The sequence below is a fragment of the Hemitrygon akajei genome, chromosome 19 (assembly GCF_048418815.1).
Source record: "Hemitrygon akajei chromosome 19, sHemAka1.3, whole genome shotgun sequence".
Lineage (NCBI taxonomy): Eukaryota > Metazoa > Chordata > Chondrichthyes > Myliobatiformes > Dasyatidae > Hemitrygon > Hemitrygon akajei.
In genome coordinates this window covers 65,864,901-65,882,696 of record NC_133142.1, presented here as the reverse complement: position 1 = coordinate 65,882,696, position 17,796 = coordinate 65,864,901, and the positions used below count along the sequence as shown (strand labels likewise).

General features: G+C 43.6%; 1 protein-coding gene and 1 long non-coding RNA gene across 3 annotated transcripts in view; one reads left to right on the top strand and one right to left on the bottom strand.

Moving 5' to 3' along the window:
* Positions 1-17,796, top strand: part of LOC140742129 (uncharacterized) — a 501,191-nt gene that overhangs the window by 152,572 nt on the left and 330,823 nt on the right. The window lies entirely within an intron of this gene.
* The window catches only part of LOC140742006 (ETS domain-containing protein Elk-1-like), a 188,160-nt gene that overhangs the window by 76,184 nt on the left and 94,180 nt on the right, over positions 1-17,796 (bottom strand). For both annotated transcript variants that reach the window (XM_073072666.1, XM_073072665.1), the window contains exon 2: positions 10,437-10,647. In XM_073072666.1, coding sequence (XP_072928767.1) covers positions 10,437-10,647 — 211 coding nt within the window. The remainder of the gene's footprint in view (positions 1-10,436; positions 10,648-17,796) is intronic.

Sequence of the window (17,796 nt, the reverse complement as noted above, 5' to 3'; positions counted from 1 at the left end):
GAATACAGGCCCAGAGCCATCAAATGCTCTTCATATGACAAGCCATTCAATCCTGGAATCATTTTCATGAACCTCCTTTTAACCCTCTCCAGTTTCATCACATCCTTTCTAAGATAAGGGGCCGAAAACTGCTCACAATACTCCAAGTGAGGTCTCACCAGTGCTTTCTAAAGTCTCAACATTACATCCTTATATCTAGACCCCTTGAAATAAATGCTAACATCACATTTGTCTTCCTCACCACAGACTCATACTGTAAGTTAACCTTTAGGGAATCCTGCACAAGGATTCTCAAGTCCCTTTGCACCTCAGTTTTAGCATTTCCTCTCAGTTTGGAAAATAGTCATTCTTTCATTTCTTCTACCACAGTCTATGACCATAGGCTAAGTCTAACAACTCCTGAAACCTAACAACTGAGGTTAGACTCACTGGCCTATAGTTTCCTTTCCTCTGCCTCTTTCCCTACTTGAAGAGTGAAGTGACATTTGTAATTTTCCAGTCTTCCGGAACAATTTTTTTGCTGGTGGGGGTGGGTGATCGTGATCGTCGCTTTGCTGCTGCCTGTGTGTGGGTGGGGGGAGCTGGGGGGGTCTTTGGGATTCTAATATTTAGCTGTTATTCATTCTTTGGGGCACTCCTCTGTTTTCGTGGATGGTTGCGAAGAAAATAATTTTAGGATGTATATTGTATACATTTCCCTGACATTAAATGTATTTTTGGATCTAGAGATTCTTGAAGGATCATTACTAATGCTTCCACAATCTCTTCAGCCACCTCGTTCAGAACCTTGGGGTGTACACCATCTGGTCCAAGTGACTTATTTGCCCTCAGATCTTTCAGTTTCTCAAGAGCCTTCTCACTAGTAATGGTAACTTCACACACTTTATAACCCGACACGTGGAATTTCCACCATACTGCTAGTGTCTTCCACAGTGAAGACAGATGCAAAATACTTGTTCAGTTCATTCGCCATTTCCTTGTCCCCCATTGCTACCTCTCCAGCATCGTTTTCCAGTGGTCCAAAGTCCACTCTCACCTTCCTTTTATACTTTATATATCTAAAGAAACTTTTGGTATCCTCTTGAATACTGGCTAGTTTACTTTCGTATTCCATCTTTAACTTCTTTATGACTTTTTAGTCGCCTTCTGCTGGTTTTTAAAAGCTACTCAATCCTCCAACTTCCCACTAATCTTTGCTCTTTTATATGCCCTCCCTTTGCCTTTTATGTTGGCTTTTACTTCTCTTGTTAGCCATGGTTGTGTCATCTTGCCTTTAGAATATTTCTTCCTCTTTGGGATATATATATATATTCTGTGCCTTCCGAATTGCTTCCATAAATTTGGACACAGGCTGCTCTGCTGTCATCCCTGCCAGTGTTCTTTTCCAGTCAATTCTGGCCAACTCCTCTCTTCTCTCTGTATTTCCCTTTCCTCCACTGTAATATTTTAACTTCTCCTTCTCAAGTTTCAGGATGAAATAGATCATATTATGAACACTTGCCCTAAAGGGTTCCTTAAGCTCACTAATCAATGGGTGTTTATTACACAATAACCAATCCAAATTAGCTGACCCTCTAATGGGCTCAACATCAAGCTGCTGCAAAAAGCCATTTCGTAGGCACTCTAGAAATTCCCCCACCTGGATGTCTAATACCAGAGGCTATGCATTGAAGGTGAGAGGTATTAGGTTTCAAGGGGAAATTTTTTACTCCAAGAGTGGTGGATGTCCAGAAAGTGTTGCCTGGTATGGTGGTAGAGGCAAATACTTTGGAGGCTTTTAAAAGACACTTAGATAGGCACATGAATGTGAGGAAGATAGTGGGGTATGGACTTTGGAAGGGATTCATTTTTGAGGGATTTTGTTTATCTTTTTAGCTGGCTCAGCATTACATTGTGGGCCACAGTTCCTGTGTTGGACTGTTCTATGTTCTATCAAAAAAATTCATTGCCTAGCAGTTAGCACAATGCTTCACAGTGTCAGTGATCAGGATTCTATTCCTAATGCTGTACAGACTAGTCTCCCATGACCACATTGGTTTCCTCCAGGTATCCTGTTTCAGCCCACATTCTGAAGACATATAGGTTAGTAAGGTTTGGTAAGTTGTGGCCATGTTACATTGGTGCCAGAAGCGTGGTGACACTTGCCAGCTACACCTAGCACATCCCCGGACTCCGTAGATTCTTGGCACAAATGACGTATTTCACTGCATGTTTCAAAGTTTTGATTTACATACGACAAACCTAATCTTTCCTTTTAATCACTAACCATTTGGTTTATCATTGTCACATGTAGTGAGATACAGTGGAAAAAACTTTGTTTTGCATGCCATCCATACAGATCATTTCAAAACATCAGTACATCAAGGTAGTACAAGGAAGCTGTGATGAATGCAGAATATAGAGTTGCAGTTACAGAGAAAATGCAGTTTAATTAGACCAGGGGTGTCAAACTCATTTTAGGTCACAGGCCGGATTGAGCAAAATGCAGCTTCATGCGGGCCGGATCAGTCGGACGCGTGCGAACGCAGCTTTCGTTGCCTCCATTTTTTCAGCCTGCTCTCATGTGTCTCAGTCTCTGCTATAACTACAAAGTGTTTCACTTTACAAATTCCGTTTCTTATGAAGAAGACTGCCGAATAAACACTAAAAACCCTGAAAACCTGGTACCTGAATAAACTCAGCATTAGCCATATCATACGCCATAGGCGCTTCGATTACTGGGGCCAGCTTTAATAGTAATTAGATATTATCTCGCAGGCCAAAGATAATTCCACCACGGGCCGGATTTGGCCCGCGGGCCTTGAGTTTGACATATATGAATTAGACAAATAAAGTGCAAGGGCCAGCCATGATTATAGATGCTGCCTGGCCTGCTGTGTTCCACCAGCATTTTGTGTGTGTTGTTTGAATTTCCAGCATCTGCAGATTTCCTCATGTGTGATATCAAGAGCTCACCTTTAACCTACAAGAGGGCTGCCATTCAAGAATCTTATTACATCTGTATGGAAGCTGTGCTTGAGCCTGGTTGTCCATGTTTTCAAGCTTTTGTATCTTTTGTCCAATCGAAAGAGGAGAGAAGAATTTCTGGGGTGGGTGGGGTCTTTGATTAGAAAAAGTTGGCTGTTTTTTCAAGACAGCAGGAGATGTAAGCAGAGTCCATGGAGGAAATGCTGGCTTCCATGATATGCTGTGCAGTGTCCACAACTCTCTGTAGTTTCTTGTGGGCTTGGGCACAGCAATAGCCATAGTAAGCTGTGATACATTGCTCTAACTCCCATTCACATATCACTTCTGTGCTTGCCATCCAACATGGAATCAGAATCAGCTTTATTATCACTAACATATATTGTGAAATTTGTTCTTTTGCAGCAATACATAAAATATACCATAAATTACATTAATATATATATATGAAAAATTAACATTGATTATATTAACTATATTGAAACTAAAATGCAAAATGAGAGCAAAAATACTGAGGTAGTATTCATGCATTCATTGTCTGTCCAGAAATCTGATGGCAGAGGAGAAGCTGTTCCTAAAATGTCGAGTGTGTGCTTTTTGTCTCCTGTACTTTCCCTCTGGTGGCAGCAAAGAAAAAGGGCCATCTCCTGGATGGTGAGGGTCCTTAATGATAGATCCTGCCTTCTTGAAGCATCGCCTTTTCAAGATGTCATTGATGGTGGAGAGGGTGGTGCTCAAGGTAGAACTGGATGAGCTTACAATCCTCGGCAACTTTATCTGATCCTGAGCAGTGGTCCATCAACATCCAAAGGTGATGCAATCAGTTAGGATGCTCTCCACGGTACATCCACTCCATGGTGAAACAATTCATCAAATATAAATTCTTCTTTCCATGATCGCCTCCTAGATCTCCCACACCTGTAGCATTATAGACCTTCAACATTACAGTCTCCAAGATCTCGGCATTCTTCCAATACTGGCCTCTTGAGCATCTTTGGTACTAATTAATCCAATGGAGGCGGCCCTGTCCAGACTCTTTTAGCTCACAGATTCTCACTCATACCATTTCTCTCCACATTATGATGGTGTCTCCTGGATCAGGCTTTTAGTTATCTGCCCCAGAGCTGATTCTTCATGAAAACTAGCCTCTCCTTTGACTGTCTACACTTCCCACCACTTCAGGAAAGCAGCCAACATAATCAAGGACCCCTTCCACCCTGGTCTTTCTCTCTTCTACCCTACTCCCATCAGGCAGAGGATGCACACAAGAGATTCTGCAAATGTTGGAAATCTCACACACACAAAATGCTGGATGAATTTAGCAGATCAAGTAATATCTATGGAGAGGAATAAAGAGTTGAGGATTTGGGTGAGAGCCTTCATCAGGAATGGAAAGGAAGGGAGTAGATGCCAGACGGCAGTAGATACAAAAGCTTGAGAACACATAAAACCAAGGACAGCTTCTGGCCCACTGGACCTCTTATTTGATTTTAAAAAAATGAACTCTTGACCTCTCATTCTATCTGGCCATAGCCTTTGTCATGGGTGACTTTAACTTCCCTAATATTGATTGGCACCTGATTAGTTCCAAGGGTTCAGATGGGGCAGAGTTTGTTAAGAGTGTCCAGGACGGATTCCTGTCACAGTATGTTGACAGGTTGACTGGGGGAATGCCATACTACATCTAGTATTAGGTAATGAACCGGTCAGGTCACAGATCTCTCAGTGGGTGATCATCTAGGGGACAGTGATCACCGTTCCCTGGACTTTAGCATTATCATGGAAAAGGACAGACTCAGAGAGGACAGGAAAATTTTTAATTGGGGAAGGGCAAACTATGAGGCTATAAGGCTAGAACTTGAGGGTGTGAATTGGGATGATGTTTTTGCAGGGAAATGTATTATGGGCATGTGATCGATGTTTAAGGATCTCTTGCAAGATGTTAGAGATAAATTTGTCCCGGTGACGAAGATAAAGAATGGTAGGGTGAAGGAACTATGGGTGACAAGTGAGGTGGAAAATCTAGTCAGGTGGAAGAAGGCAACATACATGAGGTTTAGGAAGCAAGGATCAGATGAGTCTATGGAGGAATATAGGGTAGCATGAAAAGAGCTTAAGAAGGGGCTGAGAAAAGCAAGAAGAGGGCATGAGAAGGCCTTGGTGAATAGGGTAAAGGAAAACCCCAAGGCATTCTTCAATTATGTGAAGAACAAAAGGATGACATGAGTGAAGGTAGGACCAATTAGAGATAAAGGTGGGAAGATGTGCCTGGAGGCTGTGGAAGTGAGTGAGGTCCTCAATGAATACTTCTCTTCGGTATTCACCACTGAGAGGGATCTTGATGACGGTGAGGACAATATGAGTGAGATTGATGTCCTGGAGCATGTTGATATTAAGGGAGAAGAGGTGTTGGAGTTGTTAAAATACATTAGGATGAATAAATCCCCGGGGCCTGATGGAATATTCCCCAGGCTGCTCCATGAGGCAAGGGAAGAGATTGATGAGCCTCAGGCTAGGATCTTTATGTCCTTGTTGTCCATGGGAATGGTACCGGAGGATTGGAGGGAGGCGAATGTCGTCCCCTTTTTCAAAAAAGGTAGTAGGGATAGTCCGGATAATTATAGACCAGTAAGCCTTACATCTGTGGTGGGAAAGCTGTTGGAAAAGATTCTTAGAGATAGGATCTACAGGCATTTAGAGAATCATGGTTTGATCAGGGACAGTCAGCATGGCTTTGTGAAGGGCAGATCGTGCCTAACAAGCCTGATAGAGTTCTTTGAGGAGGTGACCAGGCATATAGATGAGGGTAGTGCAGTGGATGTGATCTACATGGATTTTAGTAAGGCATTTGATAAGGTTCCACATGGTAGGCTTATTCAGAAAGTCAGAAGGCATGGACTCCAGGGAAGTTTGGCCAGGTGGATTCAGAACTGGCTTGCCTGCAGAAGGCAGAGGGTTGTGGTGAAGGGAGTACATTCAGATTGGAGGGTTGTGACTAGTGGTGTCCCACAAGGATCTGTTCTAGGACCTCTACTTTTTGTGATTTTTATTAACAACCTGGATGTGGGGGTAGAAAGGTGGGTTGGCAAGTTTGCAGACGACACAAAGGTTGGTGGTGTTGTAGATAGTGTAGAGGATTGTCGAAGATTGCAAAGAGACATTGATAGGGTGCAGAAGTGGGCTGAGAAGTGGCAGATGGAGTTCAACCCGGAGAAGTGTGAGGTAGTACACTTTGGAAGGATAAACTCCAAAGCAGAGTACAAAGTAAATGGCAGGATTCTTGGTAGTGTTGAGGAGCAGAGGGATCTGGGGGTACATGTCCACAGATCCCTGAAAGTTGCCTCACAGGTAGATAGGGTAGTTAAGAAAGCTTATGGGGTGTTAGCTTTCATAAGTCGAGGGATAGAGGTTAAGAGTCGCAATGTAATGATGCAGCTTTATAGAACTCTAGTTAGGCCACACTTGGAGTACTGTGTCCAGTTCTGGTCGCCTCACACGAGGAAGGATGTGGAAGCATTGGAAAGGGTACAGAGGAGATTTACCAGGATGCTGCCTGGTTTAGAGAGTATGGATTATGATCAGAGATTAAGGGAGCTAGGGCTTTACTCTTTGGAGAGAAGGAGGATGAGAGGAGACATGATAGAGGTGTACAAGATATTAAGAGGAATAGACAGAGTGGACAGCCAGCGCCTCTTCCCCAGGGCACCACTGCTCAGTACAAGAGGGCATGGCTTTAAGATAAGCGGAGGGAAGTTCAAGGGGGATATTAGAGGAAGGTTTTTTACTCAGAGAGTGGTTGGTGCGTGGAATGCACTGCCTGAGTCAGTGGTGAAGGCAGATACACTAGTGAAGTTTAAGAGACTACTAGACAGGTATATGGAGCAATTTAAGGTGGGGGGTTATATGGGAGGCAGGGTTTGAGGGTCAGCACAACATTGTGGGCTGAAAGGCCTGTAATGTGCTGTACTATTCTATGTTATATTAATTTTACTGCACTTTATGTCTATAACATTATATTCTGCATTTCTCTCAATTCCTCCGCCTCCACCGCATCTGCTCTCAGGATGAGGCCTTTCATTCTAGGACAAAGGAGATGTCTTCCTTTTTTAAAGAAAGGGGCTTCCCTTCGTCCACTATCAACTCTGCCCTCCATCGCGTCTCCCGTATTTCACACACCTCTGCCCTCACCCCATCCCCCCGCCAGCCCACCAGGGATAGAGTCCCCCTGGTCCTCATCTATCACCCTACCAGCCTACAGATCCAACGTATAATCCTCCGTAACTTCTGCCACCTCCTACGGGATCCCACCACCAGACACATCTTCCCCTCCCCCCCACTCTCAGCTTTCTGCAGGGATCACTCCCTACGCGACTCCCTTGTCCATTCATCCCCCCCATCTCTCCCCACCAACCTCCCTCCAGGCACTCATCCCTGCAAACGGAAGAAGTGCTACACCTGCCCCCACACTTCTTCCCTCACCACCATCCTAGGCCCCAGACAGTCCTTTCAGGTGAGGCACCACTTCACCTGCGAGTCAGCTGGGGTGATATACTCTATCCGGTGCTCCCGATGTGGCCATTTATACATTGCGGACACCCGCCACAGACTAGGAGACCGTTTCGCCGAACACCGGCGCTCAGTCCTCCAGCAGTGGCGGGATCTCCCTGTGGCCACACACTTCAATTCCACAGACCACTCCCACTCCGATATGTCTGTCCATGGCCTCCTCTACCGTCAAGATGAGGCCACACGCAGGTTGATGGAGCAATACCTTATCTCCCGCCTGGGTAGCCTCCTACCTGCCGGCATGAACATCCAACTCACAGACCAGTCTGGTTCTCTTTCTCTCTCTTTTTTCCCCCTCACTATAATCTCCCCCCAGCCCTACCTTTCTTTCTCTTTTATTTCCCATAATTCTCCACCTTCCCCCCCTAGCCCATTTCCCTCCAACCTATCACTTCCTAGCTCTCTACTTTATCCCTCCCCCCACTTCTTATCCCCCCTTGACCATCCCATGTTACTTCACTCCTGATGAAGGGTTTCGGCCCGAAACATTGTCACTACCTCCTCCCATAGATGCTGTCTGGCCTGCTGAGTTCTGCCAGCATTTTGTGTTTTTATATATTCTGCATTTGTTGTCTTTTCCTTTTGTACTACCTCAATGTACCGATGTATGGAATGATCTGCCTGTACACAAAAACAATTCACTATATCTCAGTATAAGTGTCAATAATAAATCAATTACCAAGGCATCCTGTATTAAAGGCACAGTATTATGGAAATTGTTAAAGTGATTTTCCTCCCACAACTTTGCTCCCTACCAAGGCACTAGTGGCTCTTTTAAATTCAAAGCCAGCTGTCTCAACTAAGATCAAGCAGTTCGCCAAATACACATTTCAGAGCCTGAATCTTTCAGGGCCACAACCTACTTCAAGCTGGGTGGCACTTCAAAGCACAGGAGTCTAAATCACTGTACTGCAAATGATTTGTTTTATGCAAATAAGGAAAGGAATTAAACTCTGAGAAGTGGGAAGTGGAGTCAATTCAGGGATGGGTAGTCCGGTTTACTTTGCAGCCAGGATATTATCAAAAGGGCCACTATCATGAGCATCAAATAAAAAATAGAATAAGTACGTCTTCTGAAGGGATGAAACCAATCAACATACACTTAGTAGCCACTTTATCAGGAACCTCCTGTACCTAATAAAGTAGCCACTGAGAGCATGTTCATGGTTTTCTGCTGCTGTAGACCATTGACTTCAAGGGTCGATCTGTTGCATGTTCAGAGATGCTCTTCTACACCTGAGATGCACCAGTGTTGATCATCAGTGAGGAGGAGATGTTATCACCAATCCGCCTAAATTATGAGGAGAGATCTGAAATACAAGAAACTGCAGGTGACAGAATCTGGAGCGACAAGCAAAACGCTGGAGGAACTCTGTGGGGTCAGTCAGCATCTTTGCAGGGAAATGGATAGTTGATGCTTCAGTGCTGAATCCTGAAAGAGTAGGAGAGTAGAGAGCAAGTATAAAGAAATGAGAGGAAGGGGTGGAGCAAGAACTGGCAGCGATAGGTAGATCCAGGTGAGAAGGGACAATAGGCAGATGGAGGAGGGGAGAATGGAAACAGTGATGAAGGCTGTAAGGTGATGGGGGGGTGTAACAAAGGGCTGTAAATTATGCTGAAGAATCCGGATGAAGGGCCATGTCCTCTATAGTTGACTGTCCACTTCCCTCCATAGATGCTGTCTGGCCAGCTGAGTTTCTGCAGCGTCTTGTTTGTTGCTCAACATCTATCCTGTCATATTTCTATAAGCATTTATGTAGTTCAATGATATCATATTGCTTCCTTATCCTCCCTCATACTTCTCTGGATTTAATTCAATTGCACCTTTTCTGTAAATTCCACCAATCCATTGATACCTTTTTACATCCAGATTAAAGTTAGCTAATTTTGATTGCAGAAGTAACTATTAGGTCCACCTGTGCACCTTGTTAATGCAAATACCTAATCAGCCAATCTTGAGGCAGAAACTCAATGCATAAAAGCATGCAGACATGGTCAAAAGGTTCAGTTGTTGTTCAGACCAAGCATCAGAATGGGGAAGAATGTGATACAAGTGACTTTGACCACGGAATGGTTGTTGGTGCCAGACAGGGTGGTTTGAGTAGCTCAGAAAATGCAAGCCTTCTGGTGGCACAGTAGCGCAATAGTTAGCACAATGCTCTACAGTAGTGACCCGGGTTCAATTCCCGCTGATGTCTGTAAGGAACTTGTACATTCTCCCCGTGACTGCAATGGGTTTCCTCCAGGTGGTCCAGTTTCCTCCCACAGTCCAAAGATGTAGCAATTGGTAGTTTAATTGATCATTGTGAATTGTCCTTTGGTTAAGCTATGGTTAAATCAAGGGCTGCTGGGCAGCATGGCTCGAAGGGCCTGCTCTGTACTATATTTCAATAAATAAACAAACAGTCGCGAGTTTATAAAGAATGGTGTGAAAAACAAACATCGCCCATGCTTGCGGCAGCTCTGTGGGCAAGAATGCCTTGATAATGAGAGGTCAGAGGAGAATGGCCAGACTGGTCCAAGCTGTCAGTAACTTAAATAACTACACATTACATCAGTGGTGTGGAGAAGAGTATCTCTGAATGCACAACGCATTCAACCTTGAAGTGATGGGCTACAGCAGCAGAAGACCATGAACAGACACTCAGTGGCCACATTGTTAGGCACAGGAGGTACCTAATAACATGGCCACCCAGTGTACAAGTTCATAATGAAAATGTGACCACACAACTAACTTCCGTATCATCTACCAATTCAAGAATTTACAGATGGGTAATAAATCCCCACAAGCAATGCCAACGTAAAAAACAAAAAAAATTCATGTAAGAGAAATGCACAGAATGATCATTTATAGTTCATCAATACTTGTCTTGCTTGCGTCTGGGTTACATGCTGCTAAATCTCACCTTGTCGTAGTAATACCTAAGAGCTCGGCTCAACTTGTCATAGTTCATGTTGGTTTTATTCTTGCGCATTCCCCATAGCCGTGCTACCTCTTCCGCATTCCGTAACTTGAACTCCCCATCCTTGGACGTCCAGCAGATGAGATCATTTTTGTTCTCATCCAGAAGCTGCCGTAGGAATTGCCATAGAGTTATCGAGTTGTCCATTGCTGAGCTGAAGGAGTGGAAATAGTCAATCAGTCAAGCAATTTCCACATGAAATATCAATAAGTCAAAGCAAAAATTATATTTGCAAGTATCAAAACATAGTTGCAGTTGGTGACATTTGGGTCAACCTTCACAAAAAATTCCTGCATCCACATTAATGATGAAAATCAACTATGTAAACTGTGTACTGTGTACACTTTTGATTCCTCTGTTGTAGGAAAGATGTGGTTAAACTGGAAAAAGTACAGAAAAGATTTATGAGAAAGATGTCAGGGCTAGAGGGCCTGAGTTATAGGCAGAGGTTGGCCAGGATTGGTATTTGTAAATTATAGCAATCTTTATATCTTCTCTATATTGCTGCTACAAAGCAATAAATTTCAGGACATAGGTTAGTAATAAAATACAGCCAGCCCTCCTTATCCGTGGATTCCACCAACAGTGGATCGGGAAAACCTTTCTCCAACACTCGTTATTTGAGCACGTATAGACCACCTTTTCTTGTCATTATTCCCTAAACAATACAGTATAACAACTATTTACATAGCATTTACATTGTATTAGGTATTATAAGTAATCTAGAGATGATTTAGAAGTACAGGCAGTCCCCAGGTTATGAACAAGTACCATTCCTGAGTCCATCTTTAAGTCAGATTTGAAGTTGGAACAGGTTCATCTGGTATTATTTAGCATCAGTTAGTCAAACGTTTGTCTTTGTATATAGTACAGGTAGTCCCTGATTTACGAACATCCGACTTAAGGACAACTCGTACTTATGAACCGAGGAAGGAGAACACCGTCCGCCATTTTAAGTCAGATCGCAACACTGTCCGCCATTTTAAGTTGTTGCCGTTGACACTGTGTTGAGTGTGTAACTTTATATTTAGCTTAAATTTTTCTTAGTAAAATTCACCCTGACTCTGCCCACCCCTCCTTTCCGGTCGGCTAGTGCTGCAGTGAGATCAGCGCCGGGCTCGAGAACGGAGGTTTCCAAGTTCGATCCAGTGACAGACCGCTCCCGTGCCAAGTTGATTTCGATCCAGTGACTCACGTACCATCCGTGCCAGGTTGATGTCGAGCTCGCAACTCAGGGAATTCAATGTAGTCGTCCTTAGGACCCAGTGGACCTTGGGAGCCGGCTCAGCTTGGGACCCGCTGCCCGCAGTGTTTCTGTTCCATTGACGGGAAGCGATCGCGATTGAAAATAAAGTGGAAATAATAAAGCGTTTGGAAAGAGGTGAAACACCATCGGTCATTGGAAAAGCGTTAGGCTACAGTCAGTCAACGATTGGAGCAATTTTAAAGGATAATGGATAAAGTGAAAATAATGGAGCATGTGAAAGGCCCTGCCCCGATGAAAACTACAATTATTACTAAGCAACGCAGTGGTTTAATTATTGGAACACATACGTTTCTTAAGTGTTTTATATGCATAGAAAGGTAAAATATATACTATATACTAAGTCAAATGTTTGACTAACTGACGCTAAATAATACCAGATGTACTTGTTCTGACTTACATACAAATCCGACTTAAAGACGGACTCAGGAACGGAACTCGTACGTAACCCGGGGACTGCCTGTATATATTTTACCTTTCTATGCAAATAAAACAATTAAGAAACATACGTATTTCAATAATTAAACCATTGCGTTGCTTAGTAATAATCGTAGCTTTCATCAGGGCAGAGCCTTTCACATGCCCCATTAAAATTGTTCTGATCGTTGACCGACTGTAGCCTAATGCTTTTCCAATGACCAATGGCGTTTCACCTCTTTCCGATCGCTTTATTACTTTCACTTCATTTTTAATCAGGATCGTGATTATTTTCGTGAACAGAAACATTGCGGATTCAGAGCTGCGCCGGGTCCTAAAGTCCACCGGACTGAGACAGGTTAAATAAGGTCCAGGATTCCACTGGGTCCTAAAGACCACAGCATTGAGACAGGTTAAATAAGGTACTTGAGCATCCGCGTTTTTTGGTATCTGCAGGGGGTCCAGGAACCAATCGCACACGGATAAGGAGGGCTGACTGTACCTGATTCTGATTCAATGTTACTTCCACATAAAATTTTCTTCAATTGACATCAATAAGTTTAGAGAACAGAATTCACTACACGACTCTACCACCTGTTCAAATGACTGAGCTCAAAATTTTACTTCTAGTTTTATTCCTTAAAGTAAATGTTGCAATAAACTGTTGCCCGTCTATTAAGGACTTCCTTAATAAATGGGCAACATCCCTTGCATTTCCTGACATCAGTACATCCTCCCTGATATTTATACCATCACCCACAGCCACAGGATGCTGGCAAGGCCAGCAATGATTGCACATCCTAATTGTCCTTAAGATGACCATAAGACCATAAGATATAGGAGCAGAATTAGGCTATTTAGCCCATCACACCAGATCTGCTGTTTTATCATTGCTGATTCAATTTTCCTCTCAGCCCCAATCTCCTGCCTTCTGTCTGTATCCCTTCATGACCTCACCAATCAACAATCAATAAACCTCTGCTTGGCCTCCACAGCTGCCCATGTCAAAGAATCCCACAGATTCACCAGTCTCTGGCTAAAGAAATTCCTCCATGTCTCCATTCTAAAAGGACGTTCCTCTATTCTGAGTCTGTGTCCGCTGGTCTTAGACTCTCCCACCATAGGAAAAATCCTTTCCATATCCACTCTATCAAGGTCTTTCACCATTCAATAGGTTTTGAAGAAGTCACCCCTCAATCTTCTGAATTCTAGTGAATACAGGCCCAGAGCAATCAAACGCTCTTCATATAACAAGCCATTCAATCCTGTAATCATTTTCATAAACCTCCTTTTAACCCTCCCCAGTTTCAGCATATCCTTTCTAAGATAAAGGGCCCAAACTTGTTCACAATACTCCAAGGGAGGCCTCACCAGAGCTTTATAAAGTCTCAACATTACATCCTTGCTTTTATATTCTAGTCCTCTTGAAATGAATACTATCATCGCATTTGCCTTCCTCACCACAGACTCAACCTGTAAATTAACCTTCAGGGATCTTGCACAAGGACTTCCAAGTCCCACTGCACCTCAGTTTTTTGTATTTAATCTCCATTTAGAAAATAGTCAACCCTTTCATTTCTTCTACTAAAGTGCATGACCATACACTTCCCGACACTGCATTCCACATGCCATTTCATCGCCCATTCTCCCAATCTGTTTAAATCCTTCTGTAGCCTGTCTACTTCCTCAAAACTACTTCTTCCACCTATCTTCATATTGTCAACAAACTTTGCAATAAAGCCTTCAATTCCATCATCTAAATCATTGACATATAACATAAAAAGAATCGACCCCAACACAGACCCCTGTGAACATCATTAGTCATCAGCAGCCAGCCAATAAAGACTCCCTTTATTCCCATTCTGCCTCCTGCCAATCGGCCACTGATTTATCCATGCGAGAACCCTTCCTGTAAAACCATGGGTTTGTAGCTTGTTAAGCAGCCTCATGTGTGGCACCTTGCCAAAGACCATCTGAAAATCTAAGCATGCAACATTAGCTAACTCTCCTTTGTCTATCCTGCTTGTTACTTCTTCAAAAAATACCAACAGGCAAGCTCTACCCCTGAGGAAACCATGCTGACTATGGCCTATTTTATCATGTGCCTCCAAGTACCCTGAGACCTCATCCTTAGTAATCGTCTCCACCATCTTCCCAACCACCGAGGTTTCCTTTCTCCTACCTCTCTCTCTTCTGGAAGAGTGGAGTGACATTTGCAATTTTTCAGTCTTTAAGTACCATTCCAGAATCTGGTGGTTCTTGAAAGATCACTACTAATACCCCCATGATCTCTTCAGGCACCCCTTTCAGAACTCTGGGGTATACACCAGAAGTAGTAATGAGCCAGCATCTCTAAACTGTGTTCCTTCTGGTGAAGGTGCTTCACACTGCTGCTGGGCAAGGACTTCCAGGATTTAGACCAAATGACGTTGTAGGAAAAGCGATACATTCTCAACTCATAAAGACCTGCTGCAGAAAATGCAGTATTTCCATCAATGTTGACATCTTGGTTCACTCTGTATGAAACCTTCCCCTTGACCTTACCACCATGGATACGTCTGGCAGCTCTTGGGCAGTATTCCCTGGAGTTCAGGAGAATGAGGGGGAGGCTCATAGAAACATTCCAAATGTTAAAAGGCCTGAACCGATTAGATATGCCAAAGTTATTTCCCATAGTAGGGGAGCCTAGGACAAGAGGGCACAACTTCAGGATTGAAGGACGTCCATTTATAACGGAGATGTGGAGAAATTACTTTAATCAGAGGTTGGTAAATCTGTGGAATTTGTTGCCATGAGCGGTGGTGGAGGCCAAGTCATTAGGTGCATTTAAGGTAGAGATAGACAGGTTCTTGATTAGCCAGTGCATCAAAAGGTATGGGGAGAAGGCCGTGATGTGTGATGACTGAGGGAATTGGATCAGCCCATGATTGAATAGCAGAGCAGACTTGATGGGCCAAATGGCCTATTTCTGCTCCTTTATCTTATGGTCTTATAGATAACCCTACAAGAGCCAAGATGATGAAACTCCACACAGCATTGTTCTCAGGATCTTAGGAACTCACAAGCCTCTCCACCACAACAAGGTGATAATCCTCAAGAGAATATCTTGATTATAGTCAGCAGCCTGGCCACCATAAATCCTTGGTTGTAAATTCTGAAGATTATGGGCCATTCAGGTCATCCTATTACAGGAGGATTTGGAGGCTTTGGAGAGGACACAGAAGAGGTTTTCCAGGATACTGCCTAGCTTAAGAAGCTATAAGAAGATTTTGGATAAAATTGGCTTGCTTGCTCTGACATATCGAAAGCTGAGAAGGACCTGATAGAAGTTTATAACATTATGAGAGGCAATGATAGAGTAGACTAAATCTTTTTTCCCTGGGTAGAAACATCAAATATAAGAGGACATACATTTATGATGAGAGAGGGAAGTTTAAAGGAGATGTGTTATTTTAACCGAAAGTGGTAGGTGCCTGAAACATACAACAGTGGCATTCAAAAGAATCGTGAATATGTAGGAATTGAAGGGATATGGGCCATGTGCAGACAGAAGAAAATTAGCTTAATTCAGTTCCAGATTCAGCACAGATATCGTGCACCTCAATCTGTGGTGTGCTGTACTGTTCTATGTTCTATTCGTCACCCACTTTTTATCTCAACCAGGCCTTTTATTTTGGGGCAGCATGGTAGTGTAGCAGATACCATAACCTTTACAGTACCACCATAAAAGGGTTAATTTCCTGCTAATGTCTATGAGTTTGTATGTTCTCCCCATGATCATGTGGGTTTCTTCCACCTGCTATAGTCCCCTCTCACAGCGCAAAGATGTCTGGGTTAGTGAGTTGTGTGCATGCTGTGTTGGTGTCGGAAGCATCGCAACACTTACGGGTTGCCTCCACACATCCTCAGTCTGTGTTGGGTCACTGACATAAACAGTGCATTTCACTGTATGTTTCAACGTGCATGTGACAAGCAAAGCAAAGCTAATCCTTGAGACTGTGGCTCCTGGTTTTAGATGCCAGAGTCAGAGGAAGCATCTACCCTATGCCTTATTTGTCAAGTCTCATTAGAACTTTGAAGATCATAATGAGATAATTTTCCATTCACTGGTTGGTACTAAGTTGATGCCTTTCACTTCAGATTGAACCAAAATACTACCCAATTCCTCAAAGCAGCCTCTTGGCAGAGTGAAACTGTACAGCAGTGGCTCAAGGAAACAGCAACAAAAAAGATGGAATAACATAAAACACATTGTCAGAGCACATAATTGTCTTGCAGTCATCCAAAGTACTATAGCAACATGCGTCAGTCAATCAATTGGTGATGCCCTTGCCTCTGAGTCAGATGATTGCAGGTTCAACTCCCACACCAGAGAAGTTGAGTACTGTAATCTGAATGGAAGTAATGCTGCACTGAGAGGGTTTTGAATTACGTGTTGAGCCAGAGTCCTGACTGATCTTGCAAGTAAATGGTTAGCACCTGGAAATCCAACAAACGTGGGTCTGGGTTTTGAAATTAGTGCAGCATGGAGCGCCAAAGACATAATTCAGGCCACCTGCCCTGCACTGAACAGAGATGGCCAACTAGCCCTGCAAACTCTTCCTTCTCAAGTAAAAACTCCAGGTGGGCTCTACAGTGCTGAAGGCTGGCTCAGAGAAGAAGAGCTGAGGGGGTTGTGCTGAGGGAGGGTTGGACTGTCAGAGGGGAGCACTGAGGGGGTGTAGTGTGAAAGGGACAATGTGAGGGAGGTGCTGAGGGAGCTTCATACAAGGGGAGGGAAGTGCTGAGGGGCTTGCTTTGCTTTTGTTGTTCTGTTGAACAATTTAGCACCAAAATGTGTGGCGACACTTGACTGCTGCCCCAAGCACATTCTTAGGTAGACACAATGGGCAGTTTTCAGTGCTGTTATAAAGTCTTTCTCCTCGTCACAGTGCAGCTTCCATACCACGCAGTGATGCAGCATGTTAGGGTACTCTCTACTGTGCATCTGTAGGAGGTCATAAGTATTAATGTGCGTCGTCAAGCTTTCTTCAGCCTCCTCAAAAACTAGAGGCATTGGTGAGTTTTCCTGATTATGTGGATGTGTTCTGGGACCTTGAGAGGTCGAGTGAGATGTGCACTCCCAGGAGTTTGAAACTGCCGCTGATATAAAGAGGGTCATGAGTGGTGTGAATTCTCCTGAAGTCAAGAACTATTGCTTTTGTCTTGCTGATACTGAGAAAGAGGTCATTTACCTGGCACCAGGCCCTGAGCTCTTGCACTGTGTAAACTGTCTCATCACTGTTGGTGATGAGCCCCACCACTGTGCTATCGTTGGTAAACTTGCCAATGTGCTGCACACAGCTGTATTTAGACCAAGAAGTAAGAGTTTGTTCACCAAGGTCTGTGGGACAATCGTGTTGATTGCCAAACTCAAATCCAGAAGCAGCATTCTGACGTAAGTGCCTTTGTTTTCTGGGTGTGTCAGGGCCAGGTGCAAGACAGATGCTATGGCATTTGCCGTAGAACGGTTCTGTCAGTGTGGCAGGAATGTAGTTTGTGCTGTGTGCTATTGTAGGCCATTGAAAACATTTCATGATGATTGGCATCAGTGCCATCGGGCAATAGTCATTTAGCTGTTAA